Source organism: Python bivittatus, unplaced genomic scaffold, assembly GCF_059951505.1.
Source record: "Python bivittatus isolate LINGU-HERP-01145 unplaced genomic scaffold, Pbiv_v1 ctg000980_np1212, whole genome shotgun sequence".
Taxonomy (NCBI): Eukaryota; Metazoa; Chordata; class Lepidosauria; order Squamata; family Pythonidae; genus Python; species Python bivittatus.
This window is the reverse complement of record NW_028277125.1, coordinates 62,179,869-62,195,981: the sequence shown is the minus strand read 5'-3', so window position 1 is coordinate 62,195,981 and position 16,113 is coordinate 62,179,869. Positions and strand designations below refer to the sequence as shown.

Here is a 16,113-nt window from a genome sequence, read left to right as displayed (position 1 = left end):
GCATAGCTAAAGCCAAGGCCAAAACGAGCAGCCCTACTAAAAGTCATCCTAGATCATACCACTGAAGAGCAGCTCATTAAGGCCGATTTAATGAAGGAGAATCTCACTGGCAAATTGGTTCCTGTGGATGGCTATTCAGAGCATTTTTTTGGTCAGATACATGTTAAGAATCACAAATAGAGCTAGATGTGACAGACTGGATGACCAGTATAAATCTCACTCTGAGGTTCTGAGCTACCTTGAGGATCAAATTACTAATTTGTTCACATGTATATATTTTAATTTCTTGCTTTTGGATCCTACCTATCACAGGGAGCTCACAATCTGCCTTTGTCTGCCTGGAATTCAAGATTAAATGTTAATTCCCTTTAGTGTCATTATTTAGAGATTATTTATTCAATTACTTAATTATTTATTATTATTTAGAGATGCTTTGGCAGATGCTTGCAAAAGATTGCATATGGATCGGTGGCTACCATATCCTCTGCTCTGCTGCTGTGCCTCCCAACTTTCCATTCCCAATTGCCTATATATATATATATATATATATATATATATATATATATATATATATATATATATGGTTATATATATATATATACACACACACACACACACACACACACACATACACACATACACACATACATACACACATACATACATACACACATACACACACACACACATACACATACACACACACATACATACACACACACACAATTATATAATATATATAATATTGTTATATATAACATAGAGAGACACAGACATACAGAGTCATATTAAATTATATGTATATAAAGTTAAACTTAATTTTATGTATGCAAAGTTAAAGCATCAAAATGCACATACAGGATGGCCCAACAACCAGGCTTCAAATGCACATTCCTTTCTTGCATCTCCTCCCAGCTTTTCCTCATAGGTGTCCGCTGTTGCTTCTATGACAGGTTTTTCTCAGCGGTAGAGTAGTTACAAGAATTCCTTGATGGGCAGAATATCCCCGGCTTGAGACCTGCAGGAAGGTGGGCATGAAACACTTCTGTCTCAAGGGACTGGAAAAGAAGTGCCTCAACAGATTTATTTAAAAACAAAAAAGACCCAAAGGAAAAGCAGATAGCTCAGCAAAGGAAAAACATAATTTTAAGAAAAGTTTCTGCTGGGTTTGAACCAGGGAGAAAGCCGTGTAATAAAGCAAGGAGGAAAAGCTGGAAAAATGAGGTGAGAGGGTTTTCCTGTCTCGGTAGAATAGCCAATCAAACCAGAAAGAATGAAGTAAAGCTCAGCAGGCACGGGGACAGCAATGCTTGAGCTGGCATGAGACATAAAAGACTACTTTTGACTCAGAGCAGGAAAACACAGGCAGAGGTCATGCTAGCAGTGGGCTGGGGGTGAGAAGAAGATAACATCCTGCATTCTGGCCTCTAGAACCTGTGGGTGGCCCATGCTCACAACGAGGCAACTTGGCAGTGCAGAGATGCCCTAGGTTGGATGCCATATTCATGACCTGCCAAGTTCTGGTCATGCCCAGCATGAAGTTGTAGAATATAACCCAAATGGAACAGTTTATGTTTTCTATGAAATGAGCAGGACTGCCTGATGCCTTTGGAAGAGATATGGCTTTCCTAGAGCTACTCTATAAAAGAACTACAACACAGATTTCAAATGGCAGCAAAATATCACTGACTGCCAACATGAACTCAGTCATGGTGTGAATGGGAAGCAAGGAAAGCAGTCTGCTAATATCCCTCAGTCTGTGCTCCCAAACTCACAGAAGAAGGGAATGTTTGGGAAAGCTGCCGCTCAAAAAGAACTCATCTAGATGGAACAGTTGTGTTCTGATGTTAAAAGAAGTTGGGGAAAGATCAGCAATCTCCTATTTACGGGCTTTAACAGGTCTTGGCTACATGTTGCCTTGGCCAGGGGCTTTATTTGTTTATTCTTAGGCTGACCGTTAAGCTAATAACTTCAAATCAATCTCTCACACACATGCCTCAGACCTATTTGCCTAACTCACTTTCACACACATCAGAAAGGGGCATTACTGGCAAATACAGTTAACCTGACCTTTGGAACCCCAATTCTAGCTCAATATGGCTAAATAAAGGCAGAAAACAATTCCATTGCCCCAGGATGGTAAAAACAGCTCTTTGTGATGGTGAATATGAATCCATAAATTATAATATATCTCTTGAAGAGACAAACGCTAATCTCAGGCAGCCAGCGTGATTTTTCTTCCAACACATTTGAACCAGCTGAGGAAGGCGCAGATATAAGCTACCAGTGGACAGATCTATCAGATCACTAGTTGTCCAAACCCTGAAAGACCCTAATTAGAAAACAACAGTGCTTTTGTACATATTTTGTATATATTTCTAGTTTAGCATAAAGCACCAGAGGCATTGCTAGTCAAAATACTCTACAGAAATTGTTCTGCCATATTGATTCCAAGTACAAGAGAAATCTACAAACTTTGGTGCTCTTTGTTTTGGCACAAAAAAACAAAACAAAACAAAATAAAAAACAAAAATGTCCAGAAACATGTACACATTCTTTATTCATATAAAACACTGATTGATTATACTGATTCTTTTACTGTATTTCAAACTAATGGATGTTATTCTTCAGTTTACACATGTTTTTACCAATGAAATTTCCTTTTTTTTTTGACACTTAAAATAAGTCTTGTAATTATTCCATATACTGATTTTCTTTGCATCAAAATGTGCCACATCAAATAAATACCTTCATAACATCTTTATGCAAGCATGCTGAGTTTGTTATATCACTTCTCTGAAGAAATGGCCACAAGGTAAAAGTCACACAAATAATGTATTTCAGCAGATGACCTTTTCTTGTTGACAAAATCTACAATGTTTATAGACTTTACAGCTAACCAGGTCTATTTTTATACTGCAAAAAAAATTTAAAAGACCTAAAGAGAAAAATAGAATGATTTCTATTCTGGCACAGTCATAAGTTTGTAAATAAAAAACAAAGCTTATTTGTTAAAATTCATAAGTTGCATGAAATACTTTTGAGGGCCCATATACTACGTGGATCAGTGCTCTGACTGAATGGTCCAAAAACACCTTATTCCATGTTACTATAGAAAACCTCGTTTTCTGAAACCCACTTCCTTCGCTTTGTATTTTCTGTCCCATATAGCTCCATTTATTTGAGAGCATCTAGGGGGTTGGAGTAGAAGTGGGGAAGTCCATGTCCAGCCTGGCACTCATAAAAGTTCACTGTAAGTCCCTGCAGTATTTCTCAGTACAACCAACTTCACAGGACTGTTGTTGTAGGAATGAAATTAAAGGATCAAATAGAGTTTATCTCATGTTGAGATCCCGAAGGCCTCAATTTGGAAGTAAAGTTAAAATCTGTAACAGGTGGAATTAAGCTGAAAACCACTTTTATATAAATGCAAAATGGTATGATATTCTAACTTAGAAAGAAATGCCTATTTTGAATGACCACATTTACTTTGTTTGGCTTGCACCATTTCAAGTAAACATCTGCTTTCATTATGAACAAACTGATACATTTGTTTTATTGGATTCATTCATGCACTACAAACAATTTTAAGCACATCCAGTTTAACTTTATAGACTCTGCTTTGTGAGTATTTCTTTAGGCACTTGTTTATGACTTGGCTCTACGAAAGGATGTTTTTTTAATTCCTGATCCGACCCCATTTCGAAAGGATCTTTTAATATCAGACTTCTCCAGAAAGGACTTGAACAATGCTAGTTCTTCAGACCCATCCATCTTGGCTAGGTAGCCATTCAGCAGCAGCAGCAGGAGGCAATCAGATTTCCCAGGCAGCTGGCAATTCATATAAAGGGGATTATTCCTCTAAAGATTAAAAAATAGATGAGAAAATAAGTTACCAATTTATATGTGTAGGACTGCCATACCCATATGCATAGGCACATATAACCCTATTTTGCTGAAAAGGGTGTGGATGAATTTGTATTACTGCTAGAGTAGGGGTACTGCATGTTGGGTTTTAAGGTCTGTCCACGCTAGCACGGTTTTTCTGGAAAGACTACCTATATGGCAGATGTTGTCCTAAAAGGCAAACCATTTTCTTTGTCAGCAAATGATACTCTGTTGTTTGGCTTTCCTGGAAAATATTTGGGGGGTGAGGGTGGGGAACGTGACTAATAATCTTGCAATAATCTCCTTCTTGCCAAGAAGAACAGCTTCTTATAGCTACAACTTGTGAATACAGAATGGGTACTTTTTGTGAGGCTTCTCCCACTCCGTTTTTGGGATTTCAGAAAGCTCAGGATACATCTATTATTTGTGTACTTGCTGTACAACTTCCAAACTAGATGATTCCAAACTAGAAACTTACACTCTTTCTCATACACATACAACTGCCTAACAGTTTCATTATTTCTTTTGAGGCCCAGGAGTATTGAAGGAGAAGCAATCATTGTCTTCATGTCCAGTTGCCATAGTTGGACTTTTCCTTGGAAAGCAAAAAGCTAAGAGACACTAAGAAGCAATTCTTCTTCCTGGGAGGGTTGGCTTTTGATTTTGATTTCAGGGAGACCCAGGCAAACAGCCATCTCTTGTGCCTCTTCTTCAGAGTCTGAAACCCCTGGGAGCCGTGAGCAGCAAGAGGCAAGTGAGCGTACCACCCTTTTAATTTCCTCAAGACAAATGCTGCACAGCATTGGGGATTGGGTTTAATTACAGTGGGGACTACTGAGAATGTAGAGCAAGCAAGAAGGAAGAAAATGGAATGTTTAATGGGGATCCAGGAAACAGATCGTTTGTACAGAGTTGCCCAAGAAATGCTGACACTGGCCAGAATATTTCCAGTGCAACCCTGAAACATTTATTGTACAAACAGATTGATATACACACAGTTCCTTCCCCACAGGAAAAACAGATGAAAGAGAAGATATAGTTTGCATACAGAACAGCCAACACTTTGGTCAAAATTTGGACAAAAGCAGTGTGGCACCACTGCGGTGAGGCAAGCTCTGTTACTTTTGTACACGCATGCGATATCACAACATGTACTGTATATAAAAAGAACAGAGCTTTATTTATTTTATTTATTTATTTATTTATTAAATTTCTCCCCCGCCCATCTCCCCCCAATGGGGGACTCTTGCATTACAATAGTGCAAGACTGCTTTTGTCACCACCATTCTGAGGAGCCTCTGGTTGTCTATGACAACTTCTTACGCACAGAAAATCTTTGTCAATTGGCATCTATCTTTTAGTTAGAAATTCAACATATTTCATCGTGAGGAAGATCAAGATCAGGTAAATCTGGGTCTGCTCAGCCTGTTGCCCAAGTGCGCCTGAAAGACAATTCCAACACCCCTGTTTCCGCTTCTTATAATTCTTTATGTTTAAATAGATGCTGGACCAGGCAACCTCTCAAACAGGAGACTAAGGAAAGGAATATCCTCTGTAAAACAGGACACATGGCCACCCAAGCACTTTCAGTGCTGTGCAAGCAACTGGGAGAGTTGTACTCATCACGATTGGTGATTAGAATGTAGCAATGACGATAGCTCTGAAGTTATGAATTAAAATCTAACGCCTCATGCCAATAGTGTATTCATGGGTGCTCCATTCCTGAGGCATTTTGGTCAAACACCTTACTTTGCTTTCAATGATTCATAATAGGCAGAAGATAGGTAATGCAAATAATTCTGGATCTCTGCAGAGACAGGTTTATAAGTAATTTACAGTCACATTGTTTAAAAGTACAGGAGCATATGGGAAGAACAAGATCATAAATGCATTTAATGCTTCTTATTTTCACAAGGAGATCTGGAAAGAAAATTGTTTGATCATGAATTCATATGCTGGCAAAAAAAAAAAAAAAAGATGATAACTTTTCCAAACAGACAGAAGACTTTTAAGTAAAGTTTAACTGTCATCCAATAGTTGTATTAGTGGATTCATGTGAATGGTCAATACACTTTATTAATTAAAATATAAAATTTCTTTTACATTTCTAAATTTCTTTTATTTCCATTTCAGTTCTCAATTTTTTAAAATAAATTGGAGTTAACCTTAAACAGTCACTCATGCCCTAATAATCTCAGGGCTCGACTATTGCAATGTCCTCAGCATGGGGCTGCCCATGAAGACCATCCAGAAGCTTCAATTGGTCCAGAATGCAGCAGTATACACAGTGATGAGAATGCCTTGGTATGACCATGTGCCAACTCTGCTCCACAAGCCACACTGCTTGCCAGTTTGCTTTTGGGTGCCATTCAAGGTACTGGCTATGACCTATAAAGCCCTACATGTCATACGGCCTGGTTATTTGAGGGACCACTTATCTCCCATGGTGTCTGCCTGGTCGGTTTGAGCTGACAGAGTTGGCACATTCTAGGTTCCTTCAGTTAAAAAATGTCATCTATCAAGACCCAGGAAATGCCTGCCCCGTTGGCATTCTGGTTGCTCTCCCAGGCCTCAGGCTAGGCTGGCTGGAGCCCCCTTTGCTGAATGTGAGATGGTGGATTATTTGGGGGGATCTGCTGAGTTTGCTTGTTCTTTTTTCTTTCTCTTCTGTTCTAGTTTGGTTTTGTGTTTACCGTTTCTTATTCTATTGCTTTGATATTGTCTGGCGTATTATGAGCTGCCCAAATTGAATTAAATATATAAATAAATAAATTTCCCAGATGAGGAGTTCTTTTCAGTACAACAAATTATGTTGAGATATGGTCTATCTCAAAATAATTCTTGGAAGACCCATTTTTAAAACGATTTCCCCATGATTAGCCCAAAGGAAATTCTGTCATTCTGGAAATGAGCGACTTCTGAGTATGCATGTTCATCAGAGATTCCCCACGTGGGAAGATGAAATCCATCACAAACCCAAGTCAGTTGGGAGCATGCAACCTTTCATCCTAGTCATTAGATTTTAAGATAGCTTCATGAAATCAGCATAAATACATAGGCAGACTAGATGTTCAGCAGGCGTTTCCCCTTCATTTTATTTTCTAAATGTCCTATTTTGAATTCTGAAGAAAAATACTTTTGTGGCTAAATGCTCTAGCTTGGTGTAACATTTGAGCATCGTCCTTTCTATGTGTCTAGACACTGTTTTCTATTTTATTACTAGTCTGTCAGCTAGATATTGCATAAGGAAATTGTCTCCAACTAATTGCTTGTTTCTTCCTTTATGAAGTAATTTCTTTATTGTTTAGAGTAGAGCCAGCAGCCACCATTCCTGGGCTGCAAAACACCACCAAACGGCAGCAAATCACTAACATTTGCTGTCTCTCTTTCCTCCAATGGAGGGATCGTCTACATTTTTGTAGGCGTGATATGGTAGTTCTAGTTTCAAGAGAGAAAATGGGAGACTGCACTATATTCTCCTTTTGCCTATGCATTCATTCATTCATTCATTCATTCATTCATTCATTTTAGTGGGACAACTCTTTGTATCTCTTATATGCCATTGCTATTTGGGTAATTGTCTTATATTTTACTCTTAAAGCTTAGTTTTACAGGAGCACTATTTGCTGTGATCCTGATCCTGATTCTTTTTCATACACATGTCAATATGCCATTGACCTTTTTCCAACATGCGTATGGAAGTAGCAGTTAACATGACTTCTAGCTTAGCCTACAGATAAAGGGGCCTTTCCCTGTACCTTTAGGGAAAGGTTGAAGCTGAAGACTTCAACTCCCAGAATTTCCCAGCCAGCCATGCCAGCTGGGGAATTCTGGGAGTTGAAGTCCACACATCTTCAAGTTGCCAAGGTTGAGAAACACTGCTCTGGGAGATGTCAAGGATTGAAACTGGAACTTTTACATACAAACCATTTTCTGTAATTTTTGAGTTATGAGCCTTCTTTTCCATGATGCCATGTCTTAAACGTGAGCTCATCTCAAAGGATGAAAATATATAGCAGAAAGCAGCAATGCAAAACTCTATCATCATTGCATGTGTAATTAGATTCTGTATAAAATGAGCGATCGACCTCCCTCAAGAAACTATTTTGCTGTAGTAGTATACATGCCTGGGAGAAAGCAAAGAACTCCAGATTAAATTTTATAGTAATGGGAAATGAAGAAACAAGCAGAACTTAATTATCATAAAACTACTGTATATTCTAATTGAAAGTTCCAAAGTATTTATGATCATATTTCTGCTTTTTGGTGATGATTTCTTTTCATTCAAGGATAATTACTTCATTTCACTCTATATCCAAAGAAACACAAATAAACTCTACTGCATGAGGACTAGACCTAATAAATAAATTTCTAGAGATACGGTCTCACTGTTGCTCTGTTCCTTACCAGCTACATTAAACATGAAAACCTGTTATAATATTTGAGTTGTGCTAAATAGCAACTATATTGAAACATTCATGCACATGACCTCCAATCTTCCTTTTAAAATCACATTTAAATATACCTTGTGGCAACACATGCAAAAAAGGGACAAGGTTTTGATCATACAGTTGCAGCTACCATCTTGACTTTTTTGACTGTCCCACAGATGCCCCTGGGAATATATTAGGGTCACCTACTGAAAGAAAGGCTGCATCATGAAGAAAGGATCGACACATTCCCTTGTCAGCAAGTTCCAGGAAATGTGAGATAAAACTGCATATGGTGCAGAGATAGTGATTGGAACATCCCATGTCTTCTTCTAAAAGCTGGTACAAATGGCATAATTTGGATCAGCACAACCATATCGGATTTAAAGGGTGTAGGGGTTCCACAATAGTCTTTCCCTCCATGCTATTCCATCAAGGAAATCATCTATGGAATTACTATTAGCAACGGAAGGAAACAAAGGCAGAACACTAATAAAAAATGTGATATGGAATGAAGGAGGAAACGTTTTTACCAGTACAACTATCATAATGGATTATATCTAAATTATTATTATTATTGTTGTTATTGTTGTTATTGTTTAAATTTATATGTCACCTGAGTCACTCTGGGCAGGGAGGATTCTTTAAATTCTCTGTTTTTTTATTAGAAATTTTTAATGTAACAAAATATACTAAACAAACAAGAACAAAGATAGAAAATAAGAGATAGAGAACAAAATATTAAAACAAACAAACAATTGTGTCTTCTTTCTATCGAATAAACTTTTCACCAACCTCCTCATCTCATTTTGGGATTCCTTAAATTCTGAAAACAGCTGGAAATCTTTGGTTGTGAGCCTTTGTATTTAGCCATTCTACTGATCTTAGGAGCGTTAGATTTCAACCCTTACTCAGGAGTTAACTTTCTCATTATTACTCACTTGATAGATTTTGTGTATATGCATGTGTGTGTGCGTCTGTGCATGTAAAAATATAAAATAGAAACTGCAAAACTCTGAGAATAATACTTGATTCACAGGTATGGATACACTATTTCCCCAAATCCATGTATAACCATGACCGTTTGAGTGTCAATTCCTGGATACTTTACATTATAATTGTTGTTGTTGTTGTTATGTAACTCATCAAATCTGTTAGAACCTATTTTGGAACATAAAAGGCAATTAAAACTATAAAATTAAACTATAAAATTAAATAATTAGGTAGAATTACCTAATTCTATTCTATTCCTATTACCTATAGAAATGTTGAAATGTTCTAATTAGTTGGGCTGCAGAAAAGATTACTACAAAAAAGGAATGGCTATCTACACATATTGAGTGTATGATGAGTAGTTTTCAAGAAGGAAATACAGGTAGTCCTTGACGTACAACTGCAATAGGGACAGGAAAATTCATTGTTAAGTGGTGCAATCGTTAAGTGAGGCATCATATGACTGCAACCAATTTATGACATTTTTTGTGGCAGTTGCTAAGCAAATCAATGTGGTTGTTAAGTGAATCATGCCGTTCCCTATTGACTTGCTTGTTGAAAGTCGGCTGGGAAGGTTGCAAATGGTGATCACGTGACCCTGGGATGCTGCAACTGTCATAAACACATTTGCCAAGCACCCAAATTTTGATCATGTGACCGCAGGGACACTGCAATGGTCATAAGTGCAAGGACTGGTTGTAAGTCACTTTTTTCAGTGCCATTATAACTTCGAATGGTCACTAAACAAATGGTTGTAAGTCAAGGACTACCAGTACTATGTAAAATTAAGTTGGTGCCAATATAAATGGTAAAATGATACTGGTAACCCAGCATAATATTGGATATTGTTTGCAAATCTTATGTGTCTGCATCTGTTGGCTTAAACTTTCAACAATAGTTGGCATAGCATTCTTAGTTCTTTCCCAGATGGATTCAAATAACTATTATATACAGTCATGACTTTCAGAAAATATAAACATTACATTCACTTGCTTTCACTTGTTTAAAATTCATAGATTTATTTGGCATCAAAGCCTTCCTACTTGCTTCAGATTGACAACAGTATAGCTGGCAGGTTTCAGTTACAGAGTACCGATTTTCAGCATATAATGAAATGTATGCTCCAAACTTACACTTACCAATATGTGAGGAAGCCTTGCTGAAACAGAATTGACTTAAATTTATGTAGGTTCGCAAAGCTAGATGTACTGAAAAAGTAAGAAGAATCTGTAGCAAATCAAGTTTATAGTACTGAATATCTTAATTCCCAGTTTCATGCTTCAGTCACTAGAGCAGCATACTTCAGATAAAGTGACTGTAGTCTAAATTCACAGCAATCAATAAGTGCAAGATTGTTACAATTTTTATAGCAATGCAAAGAAAAATGCTTAATAGAGCAAGGAATATGTAAACATGTATTACAAATTAGATAAAGATCATCTGACAGTTCGATTGATGATTAACGTATTTGATAATACTGGTATTCAAAATAGTTTGACATGATGGTTTTAAAAGTAATAATACAATGTATCACTAGCCAAGGAAGTTTTCTTACTTACCATAGATGCGACAATAGGATAACATCCGTTCATATTCATTGCCGAGAAGCTGATAATTAATACAGCATATAGCCTGAAGAGACTGTAAGAAAACATGTATTGTATTAATGTACTTTTCAGAAGGCAATGAGTGCTTTATGTAGAATGTTAATTATCCAAAGATGGAAGTCTGATATATATACCTGAGCATGTCTTTTATTCTGTTTTATGAAAATATCAGGTGTAAAGGGAAACTCACAACTGTGCAGGCACATTCCTTATCTTTATCACTAGTCATTTCCTCAACAATCATTTTATACTAAGAGTTCAGGAGCAAACATGTCACTGAATCACATTTATATGTGACTAATTGGCCACAGGTTGGCCTTTATTCTTGCTAAGTGGAAAAATGGCAAGGACGCATCTTCATGACCAGCATGGAGCCACCAAGTGATTAAACTGACAACATTGCTACTAAGAGGCCTTTAAAATCATTCACCTCTGGCCAGTAACTTTGTGTGACACAAATTGTCAAAAATCTGTTCAACTGTAATATCTTGCATGCATACACCACAAATGTTAAATTACTTCTATCTGTTATATATATATCTCTCTTGAGAGAAAAATAATACTCCTAGCTATTTCATTTAATGGGCAGAGCAAGCAGTTTTAGAAGAGTTTTATTTCCTTGATAATCAGCATTTTGTTGTATACAATTCCAGATGATTAGATAGGAAAAACACTATATATTTCCAATATGTAATTTTTAACGTTAATGGGATTCAGTATAATCAAATACTAGGACAGTGTTCATACAAAATGTGAATCATGGTTAACTAGAATAACCCAATAGACTGGGTTCACAGCACCATCAGCTAACTACACTGATTGGGTTTGCATAACACAAAGTAGCCAATTACAGTTTATTCTAGCAGATTGTGCAAATCCCACCCAGGTATCCAGGTTAGAAGATCTATCATTGAAAAACAGAGGTGATCCTAAAATAATGACATCCCTACAAAGATGAAATGAAGCAGGCCTGTCCTGTTTCTGTAGTTAAATAGGGCATGAAATGAGCTGACAAAAGGAGAAAGCAGCTTTGTGTAAGGCAGCAGTTGAGGAAATGTTGGAAGATCTCTTTGTGAGGATTGGGCATTAGAACTGTCACTCAAAGAATGTTAACATAGGACATGTCTTCCAGCTTAAATTCTGGAGGGACAGTAGACAGAGAAGAGATGGATTTGGGAGGTGTGGCTAGAAGGATAGGTCTGAGAGTAGTTCAGAATCCTTAGCCCAAGGTAATCCTCCAACCATTACAATGACAAGTGTAGGAATACTGTATATACAGTATATTCATCAGTTACAACATCTCACCTTCATTAAAGCTATTTTGGCTGCCATTTGAAATTCTGTTTGGGGGTTACTTTCTATAATGGAACTTTTATATTGACTTTTTAAAAGTATTTATCTCCTAAAAGTCAAGCCACCATTTGAAATATTAGGCGAAGGGGGGAAGGCAACATGGTGCTACCCCATACCATGTGCTCCCAGACACCTTACTTGATGTTCACCAGACACCTTTCCCTCTTGACTTAAAAAATAGTAATAATTTAAAGAATTAGAATGTTAACATGCTATAAAACAAAGAACAAGCTTCTAGCGCCATGTTTATGAGAAGGTCTTTGGCCCTAGAAGTCCCACTTCGGGAGATTGCATCCTGGATGTTTGGTTCACTTTCTAATATAAATGAGCATTTTATGACTTACCATGCCCATCATGAAATCTGTTCTGTAAGTAGGCAAGTCTACTTAGCAGCCATTTTGTGAATAGAGGTAGTCCCTGGGTTAAGAATGCCCAGTTTACGGACAACCCATAGTTAACAACGGAGCCTATTGTAGCAGAATTTGGGTTAAATACACAATGATGAGTTAAATACCCAATGGTTCAAGTTAATTACAAAACACTACTTATACAGTATTATACAATAATACTGTTCCAGCTTACATACAAATTTGACTTAAGAACAGACCTTGGAAACAGAACTCATTCTTAAACTGGGAACTACTTGTACATTTACTACATATTCTCAAAATCACAAATGTTATTTGGCCCGAAGAAGTTACCTATCCCTGGGTTAGGTCTAGTTAATTAAATTAGCATTTGATTGATTTAGCTTAACTAATGGGCATAAGTAGAGCCCATATTGAAGACTGACATGGAAAAATAGTCCAAACTAATGGGTCCTCTTAGGTGTTTGAAGGAAGACTTCCCAAACAGAAACTCTTCAGATCAATCAGCTGGAAAGAAAGAAGATTCTCCAGGGCCTGGATATTTCCATGGCACACGTAACTGACTGGTTTCAGTGAGTAAATATTATTGAGAAAGACACATTGCAGTGATAGAAAGATGGTGCTGATTTGTGTAAAATTGGAGTTGATCTAAATTTGTCCTCTCCTTGTCCCATTCTACAGCTACTTAAGACTTGCAGTACAAGGTCAGGGAATACACTCTCAGATCAAGACAGCAATAGGAAACAGGACATATTTCAAATGATTCAGAGTAGTTCAGCCTCTTCCCTTTTAGAATAGAAGAATGTTGTATGTACATCATTTTAAAGCCTTATAGAGATATCCACACTATGGAGGACATGCTCGGATTGTCAAGGAGCCCAAACTAATGTTATAGTTTCAGAGTTCTTCTCCACAATAGCAGTAAAGTGCTGTCATCCGCTACAGGAACTAGCAGAAAATACCCTGGCTTAAGTATGCTGCCTGAACTTCCAATCCTATTCTGCCTCAGCAAGGAGGCAGAAGGGGGGTTCTGTCTGCAGCAGAGGTAGAGGAGAGGGGCGAGGTGAGGAATGGCTCTTTGGTGCCAGTTACTGGCAGCAGAAGACTTACTGTGATCACTCTGTGGGATTGAGAACTGGCAGCAAAGAAGATATTCCCCTCCTTTTTCTCTTTCCCTGTATGCCAGCCAGCCACAGCAACCAAAGCATGGGAAGAAGAGGGGAAGTGGGTCTTCTGCTGCCTGTCCTCTGATCCCATTCAGGGATTGTGGAACAGGCAAAAAAATAGCCACACATTTCTCTCCTCCCTTCTCCTGCCTCTCTTGTCTCAGCACCAAAAAGAGTTGCTTCCTCATAAGAGTGACATCTGAAGAACCATTTCCTCCCCTGCTTCCTTCCAACAGGGAAGTGGGTAGAACTGGCTCTTCATCCCCACAATAAAGCTATCCAAGTCCCCCCCCCCCATAGCTTTATTGTTGCAGTGCTAAAATTCCAAAAGCTGATTGTAATACACATCTAGCAGTGTTTCAGAGGCTGAACTTGTGCTCAGGAGACCCTTGTCCAGAGGGCTTTCAGACATGTGTAAAACATACCACTGCCACTGCACTGCAGCACCAAATCCATGAGGAGGGGGGAAGGTGCATTGAGAGGGAAGCATCTCCACAACCAGCTCTCCTTGCTTCTTCTGCCACCCATGGCCTGCAAGAGAAGCAGGAGAGATGGCACCAAGAGAGAAACCTGAGTGTCTTGCTGCCAAAGTAGAATGGCCCTGACAATTAGTGCTCAGGAAGCAGAAATAGAGACATGCATTCAGCAGCTTTGAGTGGCCCTTGGGACAGTGAGGATGCCCGCCATAACCTTACCCCAATATGATCATTTCGGACAGATCTGAAGCCATAATGTCTTCTGAAAATGGTAAACATCACTCCAAAACAAGGGGAAGACAAGTTTATGCTGCCTTCTAGGCAGATCAGGTAAGTTGAACATGACATCATCCATTTATGTACTCTAAAAATGGTTGCTGAGGCATTTTCAATCTGCATTTATCAGGTCATGTGGAAGAGCTCTCAGACATCTGCAAGAAGGTGGAGATTCTGCTAGATGTTTCTTCTCTGAGTTACAGGGTGATGGAAAAGCTGTGACCTTGGCTGAGAAGGCCCTCAGTACAAAACTGAGTGATCTTTCCCTGGAGTCTTCTGCTGCATGCTGAAAGAGTTTGCAATGGTGCTTTCACTGTGAACAATGGGAGGATGTTTTTAGAAAGTCAGGAAAAGCATTGAATGTTGTTCTATCACACGCTTTTGCCTGCTAGGCGATTGTCCTTGTCATACAAACCAAATAAGAAAATGTTCTCTCTTTGACGCTATTTAATGGTCATCCAGATTTTTACAGCTCAGATATGGTAGCCATAGTATCAAATTGTTACAGCGTTAACTTTTGGGATAGTAGATTTGTGGATCATGCTTACGTTTTGAAAAGTCTCAGAATTTCCACTGCAATCCCCATGAAGTATAGGGCTATCCCAAGTGGGAGCCAAAAATACAGGTGAGCATTTGATGGCAACAAAGAGATCCAGAAACCCTTTTCTCTGCTGCCATCCAGGTGGTTTCCAGATTTTTGCAGCCTAGATAAATATAAAGATATAAAGATAAATCCCTAATAAAGAAGTTAGACACAATAGCAGACTTCCATGCTCCTTCCCTGTCTCTCCCCTTCTGACTGAAGGGAATAGTCAAAAGAAGAGATCCTGTAGTTATTTTTCCCACTTTGAGTGAAATCTCCCTCTGTGGTAAATAGATGAGAAACAGGACATGGACCAGCACAAGAAACAGAAGTCCTCCTGATTTCTCCACAGAAGATGCCTTTATATGCACACTGAAGGCTTAACTGGAACTTATTCCTATTTCAGCTATCTGCTCCATCCTGAATATGAATCTAAGGTTAAACTGCAATTTATTAGAGAGTATGTGATATAAATAATCACAAACTCAAAAGGCTCTTCAAAGAGTTCATCAAAAACAATTCCTCATAACAGAATCAGCTTGGGATCATTTCCCCCAAATATTAGTCATAATACATAAATGGATATGATACATTTACAATGATTTCCCATTTTTTCTATAAGATCAAGTCTCTCCACAGATGTCCTGTAATAAAGTATGGCTTCTTTAACAGCCATAGCATAAATAAGAATAATACAATGGCAGAAATATATATTCTCTTCTCCTTTAGGGTATGACATCTGTGGTTCATTTCCTGATTCATGAACTCATCTTCTTCCTCATTCTGAAGTGCTACAACATTAAAAGTTAACGTTTGCAGTCCCTTTTTGCCTGGAATTTAGTCTCACTCAACCTGAGTGAGCATTCAGAAGATTGGCCAATGAACGTTTTCTGTTTCTATGGCATTCTGGGCAATAAAGAACGGCTTCACTTTTTATTACCTTAGTTTTGATAAAGCCTGACAAGCAGCTTCA

At 38.1% G+C, this 16,113-nt stretch overlaps 1 protein-coding gene across 1 annotated transcript; it reads right to left on the bottom strand.

Annotated features, from left to right (window-relative positions):
• Positions 1 to 2,565: 2,565 nt before the first annotated feature.
• Positions 2,566 to 15,538, bottom strand: NPS (neuropeptide S). The gene is made up of 3 exons (XM_025165813.2): positions 15,106 to 15,538; positions 10,871 to 10,952; positions 2,566 to 3,861 (listed from the first exon to the last, which is right to left on the bottom strand). The coding sequence occupies exons 1-3, from the start codon at positions 15,141 to 15,143 to the stop codon at positions 3,649 to 3,651; spliced, it is 333 nt and encodes a 110-aa protein (XP_025021581.1). The 5' UTR covers positions 15,144 to 15,538; the 3' UTR covers positions 2,566 to 3,648.
• Between the last annotated feature and the right edge of the window lie 575 nt (positions 15,539 to 16,113).